We start from the raw sequence: 27,037 nt of genomic DNA, 5'->3' as shown, positions 1-27,037 counted from the left end.
CCTATATTTCACAGCTTCTACAAAAAATAAAACGGGTCACAGATCTAAACATAAAACAAAATTATAAAACTTTTAGAAGAAAACATTGGAAAAAATCCTCACAACCTCGGATTACACAAAGAGTTCTTAGACATGACACCCAAAGCATGATGAGTTAGACTACATCAAAATTAAAAACATTCATGCTTCAAAAGATACCATTAAGAAAGTGAACAAACCTACACAATAGGATAAAATATATGCAAATCATATATCTGATAAGGGACTTGTGTCCAGAATATATTAAGAACTCTTACAACTCAATAATATAAAGACAGATATGCAATTAAATAATGGACAAAGGATGTGAATAAACATTTCTCCATGGAAAATACACAAATGGTCAATAAGCACAAGAAAAAATGCTCAAGATAAATTAGTTATCAGGGAAATGCAAATCAAAACCACAATGATAGCACTTCACATCTACTAGGATGGCTAGAATCAAAAAGTCACATAAGTGTTGACAAAGATGTGGAGAAATTGGAACTCTCATACACTGCTGGTGGGAGGTGCAGTCACTTTGGAAACAATCTAACAGTTCCTCAAATGATCAAACCACATTTCCATAAAACTTGAAATTCCACTTCAAGGTAAGAAATGAAAATATTCATGCACATAAGAACTTGTACTTGAATGTTTCTAGCAAGATTATTCATAATAGCCAAATGGTGGAAGCCTCCCAAAAGTCCACCAACTGCCAAACGGATAAATGTATGGTAGACATACAATGGAATATTATTCAGCCATACAAAAAGTGAAGTACTGACACATAGTAGAACATGGATGAACCTCTAAAACATTATGCTAAGCGAAAGAAGCCAATAACAAAAGATCACATACTCTGATTCAATGTATATGAAATGTCCAGAACAGAGAAATCTGAGACAGAAAGTAAATCAGTGGTTGCTTGAGGGGTTGGGGGATGACAGCTCAAAGGTATGGAGTTTCTTTTTGAGGTATGAAAATGAAAATTGACTATGGTGAGAGTTGAATATATGTGATTATACTAAAAACCACCGAATTCTACACTTTAAATGCATGAAATGTATGGTATGTGAATTCTATCTCAATAAAACATTTTTTTTTTAAATTATTACATATGATTCCATTTACATGACATTCTTGAAAAGACAACTATAGAGACAGAGACTAAAATTAGTGGTTTCAGGGTTTGAGGCTAGGATTAGGGTGTGACTATAAAGAGAGAGCAAGGAGGAGTTTTTGTGGTGATTGAACTGTTCAATCTCCTGATTTTGGAGGTGTTTACACATATCTCTACATATGTTAAAATTCACAAAACTACTAGCAAAAAGTTAATTTTACTGTATGTTTCTTCAAAATATAAAATTTTTGAAAAAATCAAAAGAGAAGCTAATTAAAAGAAAAAGCCTCCTCCCCAATAATTCATTCCTAATATTGGGTACAAGATAGGCGCCTTGCCAAAGGATGTGGCTATGCTACAGTGGCCCAGAGTGGGGCGTTAGAGTCCAAGCAGGTGAGGAGGATATCCCTGCTTGGCATAGGGTGTTTGAGTCTGAGCAGAGTGAGGAAGGCATGCATGTGCGGAGATGACCTAGAACAGGGAACCAAAATTACTCAGGATAAGAATATGGTTTCTCACTGTTGTGGAAAGGAGTTATAGAGAAAGAGAGAAAACAAAAAAGAACCCCATGAAACTACAAGTGAAAGTTTAAGTGTGAACACATGGTTTTCCTATACGTAGATATAGAAACAAATATAGATGTAAATGTATGCATTATATACACACACCAACAGCAATTGTATACTAGCACACAGATCTTGGCTTCGAAATACCATTCTCCACTAAAGAGAATCAAGTCTTGTTGGAAAAATGGCTGATTCTTTGGCTAGGGCAGGGAAATCACAATAAGCCTGGCATATTTTGTGCGAGAGACTAAGAAATTGCTTAAATAATGTTGAGGACATGTCAAAAGGACATAGAAGCCACCTAGAATGGTCTTCCACTGGCGAAATTTAGAAAAACTATGAGCATCAAAGTAATGGGAATAATAGATTTTTAACCCACTGAATAAAGTAGGAAATCATGAGTCTATACAGATATAAATAAATAGAAAGTATGATGATAATTCGAAACTACCCACAAAATACTTAATTATAAACATAAAAAGAGTATCTTTACAGTGGAGAAGACTGGCAGACACCACTTAGTAATCTAAGTAAACACTATCAGAAAAAGGACAAATCGAAATTATTAACTACGATAGGATGCAATAAGTACACAGCATCACTTCTGTAACATTCCTACCAAAGATGTATGACCTGAATCTAATCATGAAGAAATATCAGACAAAACTCAAAATGAGGAATATTGCACAAAACTAGCCTATAATCTTCAAAAGTGCCAAGGTTGTAAAAGTGAAGGAACAAATAAGGACTTGTTCCAGATGAAGCAGACTAAAGACACCTGACATCTAAAGGGAAGGCATAAGTCTGACTGGATCCTTTTGCTGTAAAGGACATCATTGGGACAATCAGTTAAACTTGAATGGAATGATGGTGTGGGGATTAGATGGTTGTAATGTATCAATGCTCATTTCCTGATTTTAATGGTCATGTTGTAATTATGTAAGAGCATGTCCTTTGAAGGAAATACATACCCTCTGAGGTGACAGGACATCATGTCATCAATTTATACACAAATGGTTCAGGAGGAAAACAATTCTGTGTAGCTTACTAGTAACTTTTCTGTACATTTGAAATTGTTTAAAATAGTTTTTAAAATTAAAAAGTACAGGAAAAGGATGAAATAAAATTTTAAGACAATTCTTACTTATATGTCTGGATTACTGAAGATCAACATGATGCCACTGACTTAGAATCACAGGCCATAATCTGTTTTTTGTCATCAACAAAGGGTTTGACCAACAGCCACATTCACTTGACCACTTCTCTTTTGTATTAATCCATTCCTATTGTTAGGTTTGCTATTTTTCAATTTCTTGAGATAAAGTCATCTCTCAAGGAATAATACACTAATTCAGAAATTTTCATTAACTCTTTAACGAGTTAAGTTTTTTTTTTTGTGGATTGCTTTTTCCTTTCTTAAAATTTTCTTTAGTAATATCATATCCTTCTGTGAACTCATATACTTCGAAAAAGGGTACACAATTCCTATTTTAGAAAAGTTTATTGAACATTATTTCCACATCACACTTATTCAAAGAAAAACTTAATTTTCCCTGAAGGCACCCTGTCATTTCACATGATCTATACCCTCATGTTTTTTGTATTAAAAATACAGGTTAAATATGAAATTAGTAAAATGCAGCATATAAAACTTCATGCTGAGCAAAAACAAGTCCAAAAACAAGTTACTATATATCAATAGAATAGTTCCCACAGTATTTAAGATGCTTCCTATGTAAATCATACTTGAATGCAATTTTTAGAACCATATTTATATTTTGCAATTTGTTAACTGCAGGCATCCACATTTTTCTTCCAACACATGATCTGTTCCTTTGATTAAGTTGGCAACAACTGCTAGGATCCACAGAATGCAGCAAAAAAAATAGCGGTTATTTCTCAAGATTTGAGAAATCTGGTCCACCTTTAGTGTAGTTTCCTGAGATTTCTGCTCCACTGAAGTCAAACCCAGGATTCTAAAAGATATGAAAAAAATTACGATAAAACAAAACTTATAAGGAAAAATATAAGTAACCCAAAAGGAAAATGCTAAAAAGATATGAACTGGCAATTGACAAGAAAGGAAACCTAAATGGCCAATAAACATTTGAAAAGATATCAAACTTCACTGTAACCACCAGAATGGGACTTGAAACTATGACGTATTTTTCAATTTTCAGATTTACAAAGATTTAGAAGATCAATATGTATACTACAATGTTGACAAGTATATGGGCAAACATATACTTTAGTACCAGTATGTAAACAGATTTTAATATCATTTTTTGAGAGCTTATTGTATGCCAGGCAGGGTTCTAAGACCTATACATATATTAACATATTTAATCTTCACAAAAATCCTATGAAGTAAGTACTACCTACAACTTTAGTTTTTGTTGGAGGGCATTTCATTTATTCAACAAACATTTGAGTTCCTACTATTTGGAGGACACCATCAGAGGCATTAGAGGACACCATTAGTGGATTTTTTTTTAAAGATTGACACCTGAGCTAACACCTGCTGCCAATCTTTTTTTTTTTTCCCTTCTTTGCCCCAAATCCCCCCAGTATCTAGTTGTATCTTCTACTTGTAGGTCCTGCTGGTGGTGCTATGTGGGATGCCGCCTCAGCATGGCCTGACAAGTGGTGCCATGTCCACACCCAGGATCCAAACCAGCGAAACCCTGGGCCACTAAAGCACAGCACGAACTCAACCATTCAGCCACGGGCTGGCCCCAGGCACGTGGATTTTAAGAGTGAACAAAACAGACAAAGATCCCTCCTCTGGTGGAGCTTACATTCAACAGGAGGAGACAAATAATAAACCATTAAGCTATCTAGTGCAGAGATCAGCAAACTGTTCTACAAAGAGCCAGGTAGTAAATATTTTAGGTTTTCAAGGCCATATAGTGTCTGTCATAACTACTCAATTCTGCCATTGCTATATGAAAGACAATACACAAACGAATAAGCACAGGTGAGTTCCAGTAAAACTTTACTTCAAAAGCAGGCAGTGGGCAGGATTTGACCCATGGGCCGTAGTGTGCCCGCCCCTGTTCTAGTGTGTTAAAAGTTGGCAACTGCTCTAGGAAAAAAAAAAAGAAGAAAGAAAGAAAAGAAGGCAGAGTTAGGGAAATGAGGAGAAGATTATAGAATTTAAAGTGTATGATCAAAGATCAAAGTATGCTTCACTGAGCCATGACTTGAGAACAGTGAAGAAGTTAGCCAAGCTTTGGAAGAAGAGCATTGCAGTCAAAAGGACAGAAAAGAAACAGCCTGGCATGTCTAAGGAACAGCAAAAAAGCCAGTATGGCTTGAGCAGAATGAGGGGGACAGCAGCAGGAGAGGAGGTCAGGCAGATCACGGAGGACCGAGGTCAGGTGGGGCCTTGTAAAATACTGTCCTTTACTAGAGTGAAAGAGTTCTAAGAAGAGAAGTGATGTAATGTGACTTGCATTTTAAAGGACTGCTCTAACTGCTGTTTTGAGAAGACCGTAGCTTGGCAAGGGTAGAAGTGAAGAGAACAGCTAGGTTATTGGAGTAACCCAGATAAGATGTTAGATATGGTCCAGATCAGAGCGGTAGTGAGTGGGTGGTGAGAAGTGGTCAAATTCCGAATATATTTGGAAGGTAGTGCCAGTAAGGTTTCCTGACAAATTGGACAGGGTGTGAGAGAACGATGGGAATGGAGGATGATTCTCCAATTTTTGGGGGGTCAGAACAACTAGTTTCCTCAACTGAGCCAGGAAGGCTAGAGGTAGAACAAATGAGGGAGGGAAGTTAGGGAGTTCAGGTTGGACATGTTGAATTTAACACGTCTGTCAGACAGTCAAGTGGAGACGTTGAATAGGCAATTGGAAATGTGAGTCCAAAATTCTGTAGAAAAGTCTAGGCTAGAGATGATTCATTTGGGAATCATCATCACATAGATGGAAATTATCCACCAAAACTTTAACAGTAGTTTGATCCAGTAATTCTTCTCCTAGATATCTATCTTAAAAGAACATCTGAATAGTTTCACAGAAATGAAGGCACAAACTTTGTTTGAAATAGCTACAAATGGAGAAATCTAAATCTTATCAAAGGGGAATACCTAAATAAATAATCATGATACATTCAAACCAGAAAACACTCTGAAGCAGTTGAAAAGAATGTTTTATCTATTTGGTACTAGGAGGAAAAGAGACACAAGATATATTATCAAGAGGAAAAAGCAACATGAAAAATACACAAAGTGCGATCCTCCATTTATGTTAAAAACAAAACATACAAGCCAATATATTGATGAGAATGAGACAGAGGTATGGAATGGGGAGACGCTGAAGGTGCCCTTCACCTTTTTATACTATGTAAGTCTATATTGATTGAATGTTTATGACTTCATTCATGCATTACTGGTATGCATTATATAAATTTAAACTTAAAAATCATGGCAGTACAAACATATTCCTCTCAAGAAAATAAAATAAAAAATCAAGTCCATACATAGAAAGGGCAATCATTTTTCTAATCATTTAACTTAAAAAATTCCTCTAAACACTTTTTGTCATTTTTATAATTACATTTGAGTATTAATTTCAAATAATAATTATTCTATGATTGTAAGATGTTTAACTATACATATTCATACATTCATCTGACTTACTTCTTTCTGGAATCTCTCTAATGTAAGTTTTCTCTGCATTTGGTCTTGCACCCAAGGATCAGCTGCATATTCAGATTCTAGAAGAGAAGTCCAACAATTTGCTGCATCTCTCTTTGTCTTTGTAAGAACAATACGGACCATTTTTCTGTCTTCTAAACAAACAAAAACCACAAAAAAATTAGAGTTCATCATTAAATTTATTTTCCAAAACCATTATGTACTTGACATACAATTGTTTTCAATACATTTCTATCACTATATCTTCCAAAGCTGCAAAGACAAAGGACCTAATACAACAGGGGAAACGTACTGAGACAAAATTAATTTTAAAAAAGATTCTAAGAATTCTAATAGATTACCCTTACCCAAAGTCCACGTTCCCTCATCAGCTATTGTAGAATCAAAGAGTTTGCCCTGAAAAAAACAGACATATAAAGCACTAAAAATACAGACATTTCATTAATTTTTAAAGCTTTCATGATTTAGGACTTACCTAATTTCCTATCTAATCCACACATAATTTTCTAATTTGGTTAGAATAGAGAGATCAAATTTTATACCATTTTAACACATTGAAAGGTGTTCAACCCTAAGCTTCCTCCTAGCCAGTGAAATGGAATCTCGTTTACAATGCTGGGAATATTTACTATGACAGAGAACACAGGATTCTCTAAAGAAAGGTGAGGACTCAACTTCTAGAAGAAAAAGAAATACTACTAATCACTGATTAGCCAAATGTGAAATTAGTATCTGAAATACTTTACCAATCAAAATGAACTATAAGAAGAGCTCTCCCACTGAAATTAAGAAGAAATGATGTCTTTTAAAATAAACTTTTAAAAACTGGTTCAATCTCTTTGTTGGGCAATTTGGCATTTAAAAAATTTTAAAGCAAATACTGCAGATCTGATGTCAGATTAAGTTTTTAACTGATTTTTCAGAAACTTGTTTTTAAGAAAGATAAAAGCAAAATATAAGTTTAAAAGACAGTGCATCCACTCAAATCCATTTTGATTTGTTGCTGCTTGCCAAATTTAAGTTTTAGGAAATGAAATTAAAATGTCACATAAAAAAAGAAAACATTTTTTTTCATGTCCACACTAGTGAAAAAAATCTTATTGGTCTAAGTGTAGACCTAAAATCCTAGAGTTAGACCTATTGCTAAAATCCCAAAGTTACTGGAATTACTAAAGTAACTCTGAAGTGCAATCTTAAACCACTGTTCAGGAAACTATGAAATGCACAAATGTGCAGAAAAGTTATTAAGACCCAAGTTGACATAAATCAATGTCTTTCATATGACTCTTGCTTTTGCCTAAGGCACTCAAAGCACTTCCATACTAAATAATAACAGCTAACATGTAGTCTTCACTTATTAAGTACCAGACACCACTCCTACATGTTCATTCACACGGATATCACGTTATGCTCAAAATAATCCTATGAGCCTATGAGAAAGGTACTATAATTACCGCACTTTGCAGATAAACGCTTGGAGACACTGGATCATCTCCTGCCCAAGGTTACAAAACTAGAAAAACAGCAGAACCACCTACCAAGTCGTCTCCCCTCACCACTACACTACACCGCCACCAAACATCTTGGCATCCAATCCGATTAAGAAATCTAACTTCAACTTAATTGAATTTAACTATAAAGCTTAACAAGGACAAAGCGGGTCCCAGATCCAAAGGGCACTGGTGAAAATAAATGGGATACTATTTTCTTCACACACTTCTGGACCACCTACTTAATAGCTCCACGAATATGCAGATTTTTTCTAATTTTAGATGAGAAAATAAATCACCTGACATCATCTCTGAATCCTCATCCCGACAGCCTGAATTTTCTTCTTTACTTTCCCATAATTGCCTAAATATTAATTAGTTTAGTTTTATTATGCCTCCCTACAAGAATACAACCTCTCAAGGGCAGGAACCTTATCTATCTTGTGCACCTAACTCAGTGCCTGGAAGAAAGGATATGTATGATAAAATTTGTTCCTTTAACCATCTAGTTAAGTTGTTCTCCGCTTAAGAACCCCAGAGAAAAGCAGCAGCTTCATTTGGTTTAGAAATAAAGCCTGAAACATGGGCTCCTCAAATTTCCACGTCAACTCAGGACTGGCCCTGAAGGTGGGGCTCCGACCAGATCAAAACCAGGTCAATTTTCTCTCGGCCACGCAGACGCGCCGTAAGGCTTTCCCAGTCTTTCCACGGAAACCGTGAAGTTCAGGACGCGGGGGTTTAGGGAGGCTGGGAAGAAACAGCACCAGCCCCGACCTGCCGCTACCTTGAGGATCTCGCGGCCACCCACGGCCAGAGCCACATGCCGGCTCTGCAGGCCGCACTGGATGTCCTGGGCGCGCGTGCCAGGCGGCACCTGAACTTCAATGAACACCTCCTCCAAGGTCTGGTACCACTGGCCCCACGGCGTCCCGCACGGAACCACCCCACTGCGTTCCTCAAATGGGGCCGACATACTTCAGTCGCCTCCTGGCTGCAGCCGCGCCGTGCGAGCTGAGCGCATGCGCGGAATCTCCACGCTCAGGCCACGCCCCGGCCTCGCTGCTCGGGTCACAGCACATGCGCAAGGAATATAAGCTGACGTCTCAACGTGGGTTCGTTTTTTCCTTCCGTTTGGGCCAAACTGGTCAGAACCCAGTTTGAAAGAACTGAAATCCTGAAAAGCTTACACCCAAGGAATGGTTGGAGAGGGCTGGAACCAGTTAAGCTGGAACTCACTGCACTGTCCCCTACGTGACGCCAAACACAAACTTTCAAACTTCTGGGATGTGAAGTGCGCTTGCGCAAATCCTCCTAGCGCGTAGGTTACAATTGAATAACAACTAGAGCGGCGTGGGCGGGGCTTGGCGGAGGGAGGAGACAGTAACAGTCTCCTATTGGCTGGTAGCCTAAACCCGCAGGCCACCTGATTGGATTCGGCGAGAGCCGAGTGCGCATGCTCTTTGGCTGTTCCCGTCCTGGATTGGTGTACCTAGGGTCTTGGTTTTGCAATTGGCTAACTTCGGGATGGGCGGGGAATAAGTGGGGAGATTTGAATTTGAAGCGATTAAGTCCGTAATAAACCGCAGGAAGTTGCCGAGGAGCGCTAGTGATCTTCGGTTTGTGGAGCTGGTCGTCAGCATGTCCTTTCCTAAGGCGCCCCTGAAACGATTCAATGACCCTTCCGGTGCGTACAGGGAAAGGAGCTGGGGGACGGGAGATGCTCTCACGCCCCTTGCCCCTCTCGGTGTTCCCTTCATCAGAGGCATATGGGAGGCGATTTTAGAGCGGGGATGGGGCTCATTAAATTGATCACTTTTCTGAAGTATATACTAAGTGTTTAGTACATGCCAAGCACTATTCAAGATGATAAGGATAGAGTGAGCGAAACAAAGTCCCTGCCCCATGGAGCTTACCTTCAGTTGAGAGTACAGCCAGTAAACAATTAGTGCTGTAGAGAAACTGAAGCAGACGGAAGGGAATGGGCGTGAAGAAGCATTGGTAGCTATTTGATGGTCAAATCCGGAAGGCCTCCCTGATAAAAAAAAAAAACAAAACATTTGACCATTGCTTTTCGTCGGAACTTGTGGGTTTCTTTTGCCTATTCCATTCGGTCATAGAAGAAGGAAGATTGATAAAGGCAGTTTATGGGTGTAAAATTATGGCAGTAGCACTTACCGAAAATACTATAAATAAAATAGTGTCAGTTAATATTGATAGCACCCCAGGCACCATACTAAGTCTTTATATCGATTATTAGTTCTTTTTTAATTCACCAACATCCCTAACAGGTAATCCTATTATTCATTATTTTATTGATAAAATGACTGAGACTTAGATTTGCTCAGTTACCCAACCAAATTGGCAGAACGGCGGCATGAAACCAGGCCTCCATGGATCCTGTGCTCTTAACCACTGCAGTGCATGAGCTCAGCAACCAGGAAGCATTGGATGTGCTTAGTAAGGCTCTCATCGTTAGTAGATGCTAACTCTATGCAGGGACGTGGCTAAAGTCTTCCCTACTAGATTTGGTTTATTCTTTCCAACAGCCAGATGAGGAAGATACTGATATTGTCCTCATTTTACAGATGAGGTTTAGGGTTTTTATGACTGTGCTGAGCAGCCAGTATGTGGTAGAGCTGAACATCAAAGCCCATGATTTGTCCATTATAATATACGCTTTTTAACAGTCACTCATTACATCTTTAATTTCTATCAGCTGACGTGCAGATAGAACTGAGCACCACTGCTCACAAAGGAAGACCAAGTGAGCAAATGGCTCAGCGCAAGCTTATTTTCTTAATTAAAAGACTCAAGGACCTTGTTATTTCCTTGCTATTCAAAGAACTGCTCTAAGTGCTGTCAGTAGTTTGTCTTTTAAGGTGAATTTTTTTTGCTTTATAATGAATTAAACTGACTTTACCACTGATGCAATATTTCAGCCTCACAGTCTCGGGAGTAATAACAGTTATCACTTGTTTGATGCTTGATATGTGTGTGAGGCACAGTAGTGATTTCTCATATTACTCCAGTAATCCTAACAACCATACTATGAGGTAGATACTGTTTTTTCTTCCTGTTTCATGAATGAAGAATCAGCCTCAAATAGAAGTAACTTTCTGGGGTCTTAACGCTAGACTGGAAAAGGAGAGAGTCTTATTCACCATCGCCCTGTGACAACAAATTACTTTGCACTTAGTAATATCTCTATTGATTGGCAGACAAAGCTGGATTTGAACCCTGATCTGGCTGATTACAAAACTCTCTTCTCAGTCCTACATCACCAACAACTTTCTGTTTTCTTCGCCACACTGCCAAACTCAACCCTGAGCTAAATGCTGGGGATACAGACACGATTAAGACAGTCCCTAACTTCAGGCAGTTTTTTCTAATGTGGGAGATGGATAAGTATGTTATTATAAACCATTACAAAACTGAGAAGTTTTATGATAGAAACACTACGTGCAGGCTGCTATGGAGGGAGATTTCTAAACTGATTTGGGGTTTCAGAGAAAGCTCAGAGGTGACATCCAGGCTGAGAGTTGAAGGATAAGTGAGAGTTAGCCAGGCAAAATGGAAGGCAGGCTGTCCATTCTACGTGGGAGAAATAGGAAATAAAGGGGTCTGGAAGTTTGAAGCATTTATTTAATGTTTAATGTACTGCATAATGTTTTGTTCGCATACAAGTATTGATTACCTGTGTTATCTTCCAGTCATTGTTAATCAAGATGTAAGTTGTTGCAGAAAGCTTGTGATATCTCCCAACATATCCCATTCCTTTTGTCTGATATTCCCTCTTCCCAGATTTCTAACAGGTCATGTCTATAATGTCATACATTTAAGTGTTAGTAAGGAAAAGACCATGAAAATGGTACATGCCACAGTTTCACAAAGAGCTGGTAGGTGTACAGGCTGGATTTCAACCTAGTTTTTCTTAAGTCTAAATCCCCATAACTGTCAAACTTGACTCTTTAGTCTTTAGGGAAGGGTTCCTGCTGAGATTGATTTTAGTTGTTCTCAGCTTACATGATCCTGCTTAGTCCCTGTCCACCATCCCTTCTTTTGCTGGCCATTATCCCCTTTTGAGAGTGTGGACCTAATGATGAACTAAAATACTAGAATTCAGCATCATTTTATTTTCTGGCTGCTCTGCCAGGTCTCGAGCTTTGCTTTTCACACTTTTCCACAGAAGCATCCCTAACAGCAGACAGCAAAGGAGAATAACCATAGTCTCTGCATCCCCTCACCCTTCCTTCCCCAAAAAGGCATAACTAACGGTAATGGTGACAGTTTTCTCTGAAACCTCCTGTTTGCTTTAAAAAATAATATGTTCCCAGGGCTGGCCCCGTAGCCGAGAGGTTAAGTTCGCGCGCTCCGCTGCAGGCGGCCCAGTGTTTTGTTGGTTCGAATCCTGGGCGCGGACATGGCACTGTTCATCAAACCACGCTGAGGCAGCGTCCCACATGCCACAACTAGAAGGACCCACAATGAAGAATATACAACTATGTACCGAGGGGCTTTGGGGAGAAAAAGGAAAAAAATAAAATCTTAAAATAATAATAATAATAATATGTTCCCCCCTGCCTCCCCCACCTCTATCCCAGAGAAGTAAAATAGATGCTGTAAGATGTGCCAACCTTAACCTGGTTTTAGGGAAGCCCCTCTCACCCTACCCTTCACCCCAGGGTGTAAATAGTTTGTGAGGTCTGAGAAACCTGAGCTAGCCAAGGTTAATGCTTTTTGCTGGGTCTGCCTTTACCTTAGATACCCCAGTGAATTCCACACTTCGTTTTCAGAATTTCTCCTGATTGGAAGTCCGCTATCTCTACCCCTTATTGACCACATTTAGATCCGAAAGCTCCCAAGATTGGAATCTTTGTGTCAGTACCTATAAATGATCATTGTTTCAGATAGAGGGATGGAAACTTAATTCTATCCTTGATGTTTTTATGGCCTAGTGAATTGATGAAAGCAATGACTTTAATACTTTTTAATTGTGTCCCAGGGTGAAAAATTCTCTATCTCTATCTGGGATATATTTTTATATTTCTACGCATAACTGAAACAAAAGTCCCACAAAACAGTGCTTAACTTTGCAACATGAGTCACACTGATATTTTCTGTTGTGTTGCGTTTTTTGTGTATGCTAGTCAAGATATACTAATGAGTTCCTATGATTCTATTTGAAAAACACTTGGGACAGCAGGAGTTGCCTTGGAATGGTCAGATTCCCTGCTGTTCCTATTTATTTGCATGAAACTCTAGACTGAATTAAATAGCTTTTCAGAGAATAGCATAAATCTATTGATTCCAAATCAGCTGAAGATATATGCTAATAATGTTTTTATTGTTATAAATCCTGAGAGCCAGATCTTAAGTCACTGAAACGAAATAGACACTCTGAAATGCCTTCCATCTGGGACTCCAGTTACATGAGGCTATACAGTATAAATTTCTGGAACATAGAAATCTAGTCTAGTACATTTTGTACTTTACATGACATGACTTTATAAATTTCCTGATATATTAATACTAGCCGGAGACGAATTATCACTATAAATTTTTATTCTAGGCTAGAGCTTGAGGGCTAGACACTTTTAGTTGCTTCATTTCTAGAATCTGCTGGTAGTTACCTCAGTGACTCTCTTTGAGCAGAGTTGATTCCAAGCATTTTATTTCTTATATTCGATCTTTAATAACAAAACCACATTGCCTGTTCTTACGTGATGTTCATCCCAAGACCGTCTGCTGTTTTGCTCAGTTGCCTGGGTTTCTTTGACCCAATTGAAGTAAAGGGCATTTGGGAAGCTAATGGTACTGTTTTTCATAGAGAGGCCTACTTTATAATATCAAATTGGTGCTATTTTTACATTTGAAAAAGCAAAGAAGCAATTTATTAATGGCAAACTTACGTTTATATTACTCATTTTACTATGACGTGTTTTTAACTTAAGATCATAAGTAACATTAGATGAGACATTAATGTTTTGTGTTTCCTCTAGGGTGTGCACCATCTCCAGGTGCTTATGATGTTAAAACTTCAGAAGTATTGAAAGGACCAGTATCCTTTCGGAAATCGCAAAGATTTAAAACACCAAAAGGTAATGGATCCAAAAATAGAATAATGGTTTTTGATCTTGTAAGTTTTAAAATTATGAATAACTATTTAAATTTAAAGATGCTGTAGTATTTCTAACAGTGTGAAGCTACAGCTATGTTTAAATTTTCTTATTTGACGGATTTACAAAAGGGTCAACTACAGAATAATACTTTCATCATTACAGTGTTGTATAACCAGGAAAATTAAGCAAGACATTCATGGAGATATGTAGTTTCCCTTTTGGTGATTACCCTAACCCTCTGTCAGGGACTATTAGGAAAATCAGGAAAGTGTTAGATGTGTAAAAAATATTGTATAACTAATTATTTGGAAAATCAAGAAAAGAATAACTTTGTATTGCTTCACTAATAGCTGCACTAAGAATTTGGAAATTGTATTTAGTCTGTGGTTCAAACATGTGAGCACCAACCATGATCTCTACAATTCATCTTATTGCAGAATCTCAACAAAATCTTAATGTTGACAAAGATACTACCTTGCCTACTTCAGCAAGAAAAGTTAAGACTTTAGGATTAAAGGTGAGGAGCTCTTATATGCTAGCTGGTTTATCAACTATCTTTGAAAACACTTCTGAAAGGTATTGTATTTGACTAGAAGAAGTTAAGCATATAAATTAAGGTTATAAGAAAATCTGTAAATTAATGAAACATGTTATCATTAGGACTCTAGTAAGATTTACATTTCTGCCTACATCATTACTGAATATATTGCATCTAAATGTGCCCTTAGTTCAGAATTACAAAATGGTCTGCACTTCTCAGTCTTTTATCTAGATTTTTTTTTTTTTTTTTTTTTGGTGGGTAAGATTGGCCGTGAGCTAACTTGTGTTGCCAGTCTTCCTCTTTTTGCTTGAGGAAGATTGTCCCTGAGCTGCTAACATCTGTGCCAGTCTTCCTCTACTTTGTACATGGGATGAAGCCACAGCATAGCCTGACGAGCAGTGTGTATGTCCATGCCTGGGATCTGAACCCACGAAACCTGGGCTGCCAAAGCAGAGCAGGCAAACTTTACTACACCACCGGGCTGGCCCCATCTAGATAAATTGTATAATATGTGATGCTTTGATTTGTTATTTATCATCGTTTGAGTTGTATTGGTTTTTTTTATTTATTTGTTTGTGGGGAAGGGTAAGTATTGGTGAAGAAAAAGGAAAAAACGTTCTAATACCTAAAAGAAGTTTGCTACTCAGAAACTGCCAAGGAGTGGTGGGAGATTAAATTCTTAATAACTTCATGTTACGGCTTGTGCAAGAGCCTACTACTATTACTGTTTCCATTAGTTCATAAAAGCAAGATGTACTTTCTTAAGGAGTTGTACAAATTGATGTTTTAATGTGTAAAAGATTCAGAGTTGGGAAACCAAAGCTATAGGTTAAGCTTAGACTTGTTCATTCATTTGGCAGTTACCTAAGTCTCTTATCCTATAATATAGAGCTGCATTGTCCAATATGAAAATAATTTCCTACATGTGGCTATTGAGCCCTTAAAATTGAGCACTAGAAACTGAAGAACTAAATTTTTAATGCTATTTAGTTTTAATTAATGTATACTTAAAAACTAATACTCAATTCTGTTGGAAAAATTTTAAACGTTTTTGGAACAACTTGGGTATGTGAATTTACTTCTCCATCTGCATCTGTGTTTTTTATGAAATCTAAATATAGATAGATATTTCTGATGAAGATTTAGCATTTGAATTGAGATATACTGTAAGTATAAATACATGATAAATTTTGAAGACCTAGTACAAAAAATATAAAATATCTCATGTAATTTCATATTAATTTTTATGCTAACCCCTGTTGAAATAATATTTTTTATATACTGGGTTAAGTAAAATATATTATTAAAATTTTTACTTTTTATATGTGGCTACTAGAACATTTGAAAATACATATATGGCTTGCATTCTATTTTTATTGGGCAGTACTAATATAGATACTCTTCTTGAAAATTGATGTAAATTTCTTGACTTTAATCTCTTGGAGAAATAGTTCTGAAATTTTGAATTAATTATAGAATTCACAAAGCCTCTTAGAAAACTAAATTACATAGAAAGTTTGTGTCAAATCCCAAAATAATAAACCTTCCTTTTTAGAAAATGCCATCAGGTGGGAAATTAAGACATGAGACTGGTGTGGCCCTCCCCCAACTTAGAAACATGTAAAACAGGTTTCATTCAAGATGTTTGTGTATTTTCTTCCATTTTCAGATGGAAAAGATAGATATTCTGTTTTTGGCTATTCCCTCAGAAAGGGTGTTGGATATAAAAAGATGTAGTATGAAAATTATATGTCCTATTTAGAATAAAGGCAATGAGTACATTAGAATCACAGCTTGTACTATTTCATTTTTTTTCTTTGCATCTGTATTTTTTTTCTCCTCTTTGGGTGTCAAATTTTAAGTTGATTTCTCTTGGTAAGATTCTTTTTATTCCTAGGTGGCATAATTAAATATTCAAAATGTGTTTCTGTTTAATGTTGGAAAGGAGGCAGTCAATACCTTTATTCATAAAGCTCCACCTGTTCTTTTCACTGGACTTGTTAGAAAAAGCCTAATCTATTGGGGGTGAAAACTTTTAAACCCAAAATATTTTGAGATGTAAAGAATCTTTTCCTTCCTTTACCAGATAAGTCACCTGCAAAATGTTTAACAGACTCAGTGAAATGAACTGTTTTGAATCCTTCATCTTTTCTGATAACTAAAAATCAAATTTGGCTGTGATTTTTGTGGCAATTAAATTTATCACTGTTCTTTGACTTTTAAATAGAAGGAATCTCAAAAGAATGATAAAGATTTGAAGATACTGGAAAAAGAGGTAAGCAATGCTTTCAACTTACTGAAAAACAAACGTGCCATATAATAGAGAAGAGACAGGGATTCTGTCAGTTTGAGGAGTCATATAGTAAGGCGAATATGTCATCCAGACCAGTGCCTACAGGGTGTCCGTTCCTTGGCTTGGATACCATATGTCAGAGCCTGGTTGTCAGTGTGGTGTGCTGGCAAAGTCAAGTTTGTTAGCATCCTAAGGGACAGATTTAAGATAACCCACTGCAAGAAAAGCTGATAACTACAAATTAAGATGGTTTATTACAATTATGCATGGATCAAATATTTATATTTACTCATAGCGCACTCTCTTCCTGTGTGTTAATCTGTATAAGACAGTGACTAGCGAGAGAATTGCTTGGTGAGTGTGAAATCCTAGTAGGTTACTTGGATTGTGATGGAGTTGTGCTAACCTGATGCATTCCTCTGCACCATAGGTATATGCCTTTCTCAAGGATAAAAGGACCTAGAGTTACACTGTCCGATCTGGTGGCCACTCACCACATGCGGTGATTTAAATTAAATAAAATTAAGAGCAGTTCTTCAGTTGCACTAGTCACATTTCAAGTGCTCAATAGCCACATGTGGCAAGTGGCTACCATACTGGACAGTGCATTTCCACCATGGTGGAAATTTCTCTTGAGCAGGACTGACATAAAGAACCCGCTTAGTACCCTAAGTTGTGCTGAGTTGATGACTGCCAACTTTGCTCTTCTGGCAGTCTTTTTTCTGCGTTTCTATTGCTGACCAACTCTTTCTGGTGGACATATTCTTTTGATACATTAAAACTTTCCATTGATTATAGTTAAGTATTAACTTAGGACCAAGAATATGTCAAGATAACTTTGCAAATTTCTGCTCTGGTTGCTCTGATCCTTTTTGTATTTATTTTAATAATATTACCTATCATTGTATTGAGGATACACACATGCCTATAGTGTAGGGGGTCATGCTTAGAGATGTGATAACTGAGTCTCAGTGAGACAGCTGGTAAGTAAGTGACAGTGGTAGGATTAGAACTGATAATCTAATCTTTTAGAAGAGAGATTTTTGACCAATAGACTATTTTATTTAAGTCCCACAGTATATGTTCTTTGTTTGTTTGTTTGATTTGAATTAGTTATCAATATTTAAAAGTAAAATTTCATGCAAAACAAATTCAGATTTCTGACTTCTGTTGCAAAATCAGAAGGTCTGACAACACTGTTTCACATTCCCCTCCAGGGCAGCACTCTCCTGGGGCTACGCAGGACCGCCTCCTTTAGACCACATGGTTGCTCCCCAGCCCTCAGCTGGCTCTCTTTGCTTATTTATATTACCTGCTTGGCTATATAAACATTTGAGTTTACAAACTCTTTTTTGGAGCTTAAACTTCTTTTACTGCAAAAAGTGTGAGGTAGATAATCTCCTTGTGCTTTTTTCTACTTTATAATACTATCCTATAAACACTGGTTAGAAACTAATAATATCAGCTCATTCGGTCCCTAGCGTCTAGTTCACAGCTTTACATGTAAATGATGCTTGATACATTTTCAGTTAAGCAGTGTTAGCTTGAAATACGGAGATTGGTATGAATACAAAGCCAGGAACAGTAGAAAATACTTTACATTTGACTTAATATAGCTCTGCTTTCTTGATACTTGCTTTTTACCCATTAAATAGTCTGTTTTGGTGGATGTTCTATGTGTACTAGACAAGAATGTATATTCACTTGTTGGGTATAGTGGTCTACATGTGTCAACTAGTTTAGGTTGGTTAATAGTTTTGTTCAAATCTTTATTTGTGCTGATGTTTTTGTTTGCTTATTCTGTTAGTTACTAAGAGAAGTACTTCTGAATTTCCAGCTCAGTGGATCAGTCTGTTTCTCTTTTCAGTTCTGTCAGTTTTTGCTTTGTATATTTTGAAGTTATGATATTACCTGCACAGCAAATTTAAGATTGTCTTCCTCTTGAAATGACTTTTTTGTCATAAAATTGCCCCTTTATCACTAGTGACACTTTTTGCCTAAAAGTCTACTTTGTATGGTATTAACATAGCCATACCATTTTTCTTTTGTTTAGTAATTATATGGTAACCGTTTTCTGATCCCTTTATTGTCGATCTATCTATGTCCTTATATTTAAGTGCATATCTTGTAAACGTCTGGGATTACTTTCCTTCAGCCTAAAGAACTTCCTTTAGTATTTCTTGTTGTGCAGGCCTACTGTTGACAAATACTCTCAGCTTTTTTTTCTCTGAAAACATTTGTATGTCACCTTCATATTTAAAGGATATTTTCATCGGGAATAGAATTTTAGATTGGGAGATTTCACCCCCCACATTTTAAAGACATTTGTCATTTCATTGTCTTTTGGCTTCCACGTTTTCTATTAACAAATATGTGATTTTGATTTTGGTTTTGGTTTTTATCCAGTAATCACAGCAGGAATGATAGTTTGCTGATGCCTGCTACATCCTACCCTGAAGCCCAGCTCTGCCTTCTTGAAATAAAAAAAGATATTTAGCATTTCAAACTATAGTTTTAAATTCATGTAATCAGAACTAAAGAGAGGAACTCTTACAGGTAGAAATATCTTAAAAGTGAATAAACAGTTAATTGCACCTGGAAGTTTATGGCAATTAAAATCCTCTCTTCTTAAAATGCATACAGATTTTTAAGATGTCTCGTAAAGTAAATATGATTGTTGAAACAGCTAGTGAAATTAGAATATCTAAGAGCATTATGTCAAAATCAGAGGTTTTTCTAGACGTTTAGTATTTTAAGTGTCAGTAGCATCTAGTTGCATTGGCATTGTGTCAGTGAATCATTCATTTACCATCTTGTTTCCATCCAGATTCGTGTTCTTGTTCAGGAACGTGGTGTTCAGGACAAGCGGATCCAGGATCTGGAAGCTGAGGTGGAGAGGATGGAAGCAAAGCTGAATGCTGCAGTCAGGGAAAAAACATCTCTCTCTGCAAGTAACGCTTCCCTAGAGAAACAGCTGATTGAATTAACCAAGACTAATGAGCTACTAAAAGCTAAGGTATCTGAGCCTCATGATAATTGAATAAATAGTACTCCAATATACGATTCGATAATGTACAAATAGACAATTGAATAAATAGTCAACTTGTTTTTTCTCATATAGTTGTTAGGGAATTTTAGGCTCTACTTTAATCCTTTTCCTTCACTAAATGTGTCTTAAATATTAAGCTGCTTCCAATAGGAATTATTATAGCATCTTTTTTATTATGGCACCTGGCACATAAGAGGTTATAAACAAACAAGTTACTTTTTGTTTTAATGTCTGACGTTTTCTCACCCTTCTTCAAAGTCACCCTCAGTAAATAAGACCGTTCCTAAGAGTTGCAGAATTTACATCCAGAAGTCACTTTAAAGATCTTTCTCTGAAATAATAGCATAATAGCGGGCTTCCATTTCCAATCCTTTTGGGAATGAAGTGGGAAATGAATAAATTTGTGGACTTAAATGTGTTTAATAGATAAATTGTGTTTATCAGTATTAATATACTAATAGATCTTAAAGAACATGGTCACCTTGCTTCTTACAGAAGTAGAGCGAGGCTGTAAATCTCTATTTAATTTAATAGGAGTCATTTTTTCAGGGCCTGTAATGTGCTGGGCTCTTTGCTTACAAAGGGTGTGAGGGTGTATAGGAGTCAAGCGTGAAGAAGGAAGCAGATTTCTGGGCCCCACCCAGGGAGATTGTCATTTAGTATGCCAGGGATGGACCCTATTGTCTGCATATTTCAAAGCAGACCAGGCAATTCAGATACTTTCTGTTAAGCATACATACTTTATGAACTCCTCTCCAAGAGGCTTGTTTTAGAGCCTTGCCATGGACTTTCCGGCATATAGACGTCAGTGACCATCCAAACTACTTTCAAAAATAAACCAGAAAGTCATGTTAAGGAAAGGAGGGACAACAACAGTAGTGTAAAACCAGTAATCCTTGTGTTGATCAGAAGCTGTTTTCTCTACCACAGTATATTGTAGGTAAATAATAGTCCCAATTGTAGATAGAATAATCAATATTTAAGTGATTTTGTATATGACTTAGCGGAAAATATTTCTGACATTTCTTTGTATCGGCTGTACTTAGTTTTCTGAAGATGGTAACCAGAAGAATATGAGAATTCTAAGCCTCGAGTTGATGAAACTTAAAAACAGAAGAGAAACAAAGATGAAGGTGAGTGATACCTCTGCTCAGTTTGCTGTGTCTGGATGTGGGGATCTGAACAATTTCTCCTTTCCTAAAACATATTTCTGTTGTGTAGAGTATGATGGCTAAACAAGAAGGTATGGAAGTGAAGCTGCAGGTCACCCAGAAGAATCTCGAAGAGTCTCAGGGGAAAATCGCGCAACTTGAGGGGAAACTGTGAGTGACTAAAAAGAAAGAGAAATGACTTAGTATGACCAATTCTTGATTTACCTCTCTCACTGTTCCACCACACGCCCACTTGGGTGAGCAGTGTGCGATAGGTTGCAGAGAGACCAAAGAAAAGACCCAGAGTTGGCGAACGAGACATATAAGTTCATTGGGAGTTACTTACAGGAAGGTCCAGTGACGGCCAGCTGGACAGCAATGTGTACCCGCAAGTGTGGGTGGAGAGGGGGTTTCTTATATAGGCGGGGGACACAGAGGCTATATGTTTGCCAAGGGGCTGTCCTTGGTACGACCTGCATTCCCAGGAAGAGTAGCTCACGTGGAGGGGCTCTGTGTCCCCTTAAGACACGATGTTCTTTAAGTGAGATAAGGTAGGGTCCTGGCTGGCCAGGCCCTGCATTGTTACAAATCCCAGCAGCTGGGCCTCCTGCCCAGAGGGAGTGAGAAGCACACATGGTTGCAATGGGCTGGTGGGCTTTCACTGAGCGTGCAAGGCCCAGGCCCCACACCCTACCCTCCATGTGTCTGAATGGCCCTCACAATCTTATTATGTCATTCTTCCGCGGAGTCCCTTGAGCCAGACACATAGAGGAGCATCGTGACCAGATACCACAACAGGAACAGAGAGCACAGCAAGAGAACAAAATCAACAATAAGAAGGCGAGAATGCCAAAGAATACCTTTTGCTGGATTGAGGGGAGGGATTGAATCCAAGCAAAGACCAGATCAGTGGAGACGGCATCAGTAGCCTGTGTATGGGTATATAAGAAGCCATTGCAGAAGAAATGTTATGAGCATAGTCAAGGATATAGATACAGCATTCTACCTTTATCAGAGCCCAGGTCCCTCCTTGGGCAGCAGTGAGCATGTCCAGAGCCATCCTATTTTGCAACACCACTCGTCTCATTTGGGATGTTTCCTCATTCAAAAGCATTACGGCCTGTCTGGTGTTATCAGGGCTGTTGCCACATGTTGGGCTAGAGAAGACACTTGCCATCCTACAGCAATAGCTGCAGCTGGTGGGGAAAAGATAGCAAGGGAGTAAAACCACTGTGCAGCGAGTCACACACAATGGCGTCCTCAGACTGCCTCCCAATTAGAGGGAAGCTGTTGAAGGGAAGGTAGGATGCATGCAGAGATGTAGGGGCGCCCCATGTACATCTTCTGGTCCAATTATAAGGCAGATAGGGCCAGCTGTGAGCACCACAAGCCCACAAGCACCCCCGAGGAGAGGCATAGGCTCCTCCGATGGGGATGTCTTGTTTTCTCAGCCTCATATCAGCAGTGATGATAATTGTTTGGTTACACATTGCTTTAGGTGTCCACCCTACATTTTTTAAATATTTTCATTTGGTGGTGCAGAGTTATTGTGATGTTCAAGGCACCAGGGAAGGGAATCTCTTAATTCTACTTGTGCAGCAGTTAACCATCCTACACCATCAAACACAAAGTACCTTGCCTTTGGGGTTGTGTCAACCTCCTCACACACAAGCTGAGAGATATACTTGCAAGAGGCAGCATAAGATGGCGAGGACAGGTTACTTGGCGGGAGGGGAGTAGAAATGGGAAAGTAGGGGCGCGTTCCTCCACTCTCGCACGCTCTACAGTCAGAGGCATTGGCAGCTTGGAGACACCATGGTAGAAGAGAGGCAGCTCGCTGCATACCCAGCAGTTGGAGCAATTTTGTATTTCTGCAACAGTGCATGCCCAAACAGCGAAAAGGTTGGCAAACATTCTCCTAAGGATGAAAGTAAGCTGTTTAGAGGGAACTAAAACAAGGAGGTCATGACCGTCCAACAAGACTCATGTGGTTGCAGTGGTATAGGATAAGGGCAGAACAGTAACACACCAGAGGGAAAGGAAGAACGTACCTTGGGGAACTGCAGGCCCTGGATTAGTAAGTTAGGAGGTTTTAGGTGGCCTCCCCACCGTGAAGCGTATTACTGTGATATCCTCCTAAGCTTATTCCCCAAGGGTCTAAGAGACCACACCAGAGGGGCCCCACCTGCCAGTCCCAGGACCCAGTGACCACATGGGTCCCGGTAGGAAGTTCTTGTCACGAAGGCAAAAGCAAACTGTTCTGAGTGCCTATCTGTGGTTGTAGTTTGTCTCCTTGAGTAGCTTCTGTCTGTAGATGTACTGTCATCAGGTCCTTGTGTCAACATCTGATATGTGCTGGGTTGGATGTGCCTTTCGCATTCATTCGGTTGACGTATTGCAGTCGTCAGGCATCCTGTCCAATGGGCTATGCTCCTGTCTTCTGTCCTCAGTTGTTGTTTCAGCAAGTCGTTCATTTGTTCCACCAGTCCTGTAGTCATGGGGTTGTATGGCGGGTGAAAATGCCAATGTCTGTCCATTTGATCATCCCACGTCTGTACCTGGTATCCAATACAATGTCAGTGTCCATAGGAACACCATACACAGCGCAGAGGTGTTCCAGGCCTCTTATAGTGATCTTTTGTGTGGTCCTCTTGCTATGATATGCCTGTAGCAGTTCTGTTTACGTGTTCACACAAGTGAAGCATACCGGCAGCCATCAGAAAGAGGCAAGGCCCGATGTAGTCCAACTGCCAGAGTTGAGCGGCCTGGTTGCCTCTGGTGATTTGGCCTGTGTCTTGGGGAATGGCCCAGGGTCTCTGCAAGGAACAAGAAGGGCATGCCTGACAGACCTGCACAATATCAGCATAACATAGTAGGAGGCCCCAGGCCTTGGCAATAGCCCATAGAGTCCTTTATCCTTTGTGTCCAGTCTTCTTATGTAGTCGTTCTACCACTGTTTTGGCTGGCACTTCTTCTAGGAGACAGATCTGAGCTAACTCTTCTGCTTGCTGGTTTCCTGGTGGCGTTGTCGCCTGATGTGCAGACACATGGTACGCTGTTATTGTCGTTCCCTGAACCCACTGCCAGATACCATCCCAGAGTTCTGCCCCCCACAACAGGCGACCTTTAATAGTCCACTTTTGTCATACCCATTGTGCCATCTGCAGGATGAGCCCCTTGTAGACTGCCCACCTGTCCATGCACGGACACATTGGATCGGGCTCACGAGACAGCACCATCCAGGCAGCCCACAATTCGGCCCATTGACTACCGAACCCAGAGCCACAGTCCAACCACATACTGGCAGTCGAAGGCTGGATAGCCACTGCTGTCCACTAGGGGGAGGTTGTCCCTTGTGGAGCCATCTGGACAAGAGTATACCAGGCCTCTGCCGGGATTGATTCTTTTCCTTCCCAAACATTTGGCAGGGTTTCCTCATCTAACGGCGTTGTTTCCTCTGTCGTGTATATTACTGGCCCCAGGATGGCATGCAGTTTTGCACATAAGGGACTACTGGTGAGGGTCCCTCATTGTCATAAGTATGCATGCCATTTTGCCACTGTCTCTGTTTGGGCTGTTGCTGAGTGGGGCTTTTGGAAAGCGTTCTGCAGCCACTCCACAGTGGGCAGATAAGTACAGACTGTTACCAGCAGGGAACGGGTTATGGGCTCCACCTGCTGGAGGGCCAGGTAAGCAGCACACAATTGTTCCAGGGCGCTATATCGGTTTTCAGTCCCTTTCCACAATTGAGACCAGAAACCAAGGGACACTTGTTTATTACCTTGCCTCTGTGAGGGACCCCATCTGAAGCCCTCTGAATAACTGCAAATGTCCAATTTACATGGTTGTTCTTGTGTTAAAACACCCCAGGACTGGATTTGTTTTACTGCTACTTTGGCTTGGGTGCAGGCCTCCTGCTTGGTGGTCTCTCAGTCCCAGATAGCACTCTTTCACACCAACTTATAAAGAGGACAGGCAGCCTGTATCTTATCTATAACAGCAGCAGGAACCACTTTTGTCTTACCCAACCAGACAACACCCAAGTGTTTGACAGACAACCCACCCTTGCAATTTGTTGTCATGCACTGTGACAAAGGAGCAGGAGGCTTCCTGGAGGTCTGAAAAAGACTGAGAGGTTAACGTGACATCATCAATTTAATGGCACAAGGCAACACTGGGGGGTTTGTCCACCAGGTGGCACTATAGAGGCCTTGCCACAGGGTGGGAGGAGAAGTGATGGACGCCATTTTGCTCATTTCCGTCCCTGACAGCAAAATGCCTTCTGATCCAGTATTCCAGAGACAGAAAAGCCACCCCAGGATGCTTTCTCTCCCCTTCTGCCTGAATTTGTTTCCCAGTTCCACCAGTCGTCCCTTGATCTTAGCAAAACAGCAGGCTAAGATCTCTATTTTCTCATCAGACTCTGTAGGTGTGTCAAGAGCGCCTCGGTTGTCTTGGGTTGAGTGAGTTGAACCTTTCTTTCTAACTTCAGTTTCTCTTGTAGCTGCCTCACTTTGGCTCTTGCTTCCATCTCAGCTTCTGTTGTGAGCCTTACCACAGTGAGGAGGGGCCACCCAAACAGTGCAGCTACCACCTGGGCTTCTGACTTCTTCCCTACATCTATCTTGCCCAGGACTTTCCGTGCCTTCATTGAAAGCCATCCTACAGTGAGGAGGGGCCACCCCACAGCTGTAGCAATGGCCTGGGCTTCTGAGGTTTTTTTTCTACATTTCTCAAGACCAGGACTTCCCCTAGGCCCTTTGGCATTTTCAGGGTGTCCCCGTACTCACGCAGTGGGCCCCATCCATCAAGTATGATGGTGACCAGCTCCCACAGGGAAGACATCAGCCAACCCAGGATTTCCCCTGCGGATTTCCCCTTCCTATCCCCCATAGTCTCAGTGCTCACAGGTGTTTCTTTAGTGTCCTGGCTGACTTACTGTGTGTTCTGCCACATGCCCAGTTGGGTGAGCAGTGTGGGATAGGTTGTGGAGAGGTCAAAGAAAAGACCCAGAGTCAGCTGACAAGACAGATAGGCTTATTGGGAGTTAGTTACAAGGAGGTCCAGTAATGGGCAGCTGGACAGCAATGTGTACCTGCAACCACAGGTGGGGAGGGAGTTTCTTATATAGGCGGGGGACACAAAGACTGTATGCTTGCCAAGGGGCTGTCCTTGGTACGACCTGCATTCCCAGGAAGAGTAGCTCACGTGGAGGGGCTCTGTGTCCCTTTAAGACGCGATGTTCTTTAGGTGAGGTAAGGTTGAATCTGGGCCAGGCCCTGGATTGCTACAAATCCCAGCAGCTGGGCATCCTGCCCAGAAGGGAACCAGAAGGTCACATGGTTGCAATGGGCTTGGGGACTTCTGCTGAGCAAGCAAGGCCCAGGCCCTTCACTCAGCTAGTTACTGTTTACTGAGACTTTAACCTTCCCTCAATACTTAGCTCATGGCCTCCAATTGCCGTATTTCTCTTCCTAAGTGGCAGTAGAGCCCTAATCATCCCCATTTTATGCTGAAAAGATGTAGGAATGTTTTACTTTTGTACATCTTCTGTATCAATGATGAGGAAAGGCCTCATAGTCTTTCTAATAGCATAATCTTATGGAGGTAGTAGACCAAAACTGAGAAACATTGGTATAGGAAGCTGTGATTCATGCATAATCCTAGGCTTCTTTTTGATACTGAGCTGTAATTTACATACAATAAAATGCACAGATCATAAGTATTCAGTTTGATGACTTTGACAATTGCACACACCTTTGCAATCACCACCCAAACAAAATAGAGAATGTTACCGTCTCCTCAAAGAGTTACTTCATGCCCTTTCCTACTCCCCTGCTCCTCCCCATGTAATGCCCCCACCCCCGCAATCACTTTCTGATTTCCATTATCATAAATTGGCTTTGTCTTTTTAGGTGTGTTTATCACAGTGTGTGTGTGTGTGTGTGTGTGTGTGTGGCTTCTTTTGTTTACTGTATTTTTTTGAGATTCATCCATACTGTTGTGTGTATTATAATTTGT

The 27,037-nt window shown here is 39.7% G+C and overlaps 2 protein-coding genes across 3 annotated transcripts in view; one reads left to right on the top strand and one right to left on the bottom strand.

The window, feature by feature from the left end:
* Nucleotides 1–3,192: 3,192 nt before the first annotated feature.
* Nucleotides 3,193–9,190, bottom strand: NUDCD2 (NudC domain containing 2). The gene is made up of 4 exons (XM_070569092.1): nt 8,648–9,190; nt 6,721–6,769; nt 6,356–6,507; nt 3,193–3,686 (listed from the first exon to the last, which is right to left on the bottom strand). Exons 1-4 carry the CDS (start codon nt 8,834–8,836, stop codon nt 3,603–3,605), a joined length of 474 nt encoding a protein of 157 aa, XP_070425193.1. The 5' UTR covers nt 8,837–9,190; the 3' UTR covers nt 3,193–3,602.
* Nucleotides 8,898–27,037, top strand: part of HMMR (hyaluronan mediated motility receptor) — a 37,557-nt gene continuing 19,417 nt past the window's right edge. Inside the window, exons 1-7 of one of the 2 annotated variants that reach the window (XM_008538989.2) lie at nt 8,898–9,547; nt 13,863–13,961; nt 14,420–14,499; nt 16,751–16,798; nt 19,644–19,832; nt 20,912–20,998; nt 21,087–21,187. In XM_008538989.2, the coding sequence (XP_008537211.1) occupies nt 9,502–9,547; nt 13,863–13,961; nt 14,420–14,499; nt 16,751–16,798; nt 19,644–19,832; nt 20,912–20,998; nt 21,087–21,187 (650 nt within the window). In that variant the 5' untranslated portion in view covers nt 8,898–9,501. The remainder of the gene's footprint in view (nt 9,548–13,862; nt 13,962–14,419; nt 14,500–16,750; nt 16,799–19,643; nt 19,833–20,911; nt 20,999–21,086; nt 21,188–27,037) is intronic. The other variant, XM_008538990.2, reaches the window with a different exon arrangement.

Source organism: Equus przewalskii, chromosome 13 (genome assembly GCF_037783145.1).
Source record: "Equus przewalskii isolate Varuska chromosome 13, EquPr2, whole genome shotgun sequence".
Lineage (NCBI taxonomy): Eukaryota > Metazoa > Chordata > Mammalia > Perissodactyla > Equidae > Equus > Equus przewalskii.
Note: the sequence above shows the minus strand (reverse complement) of the source record. Positions and strands in the feature narration are given on the sequence as shown.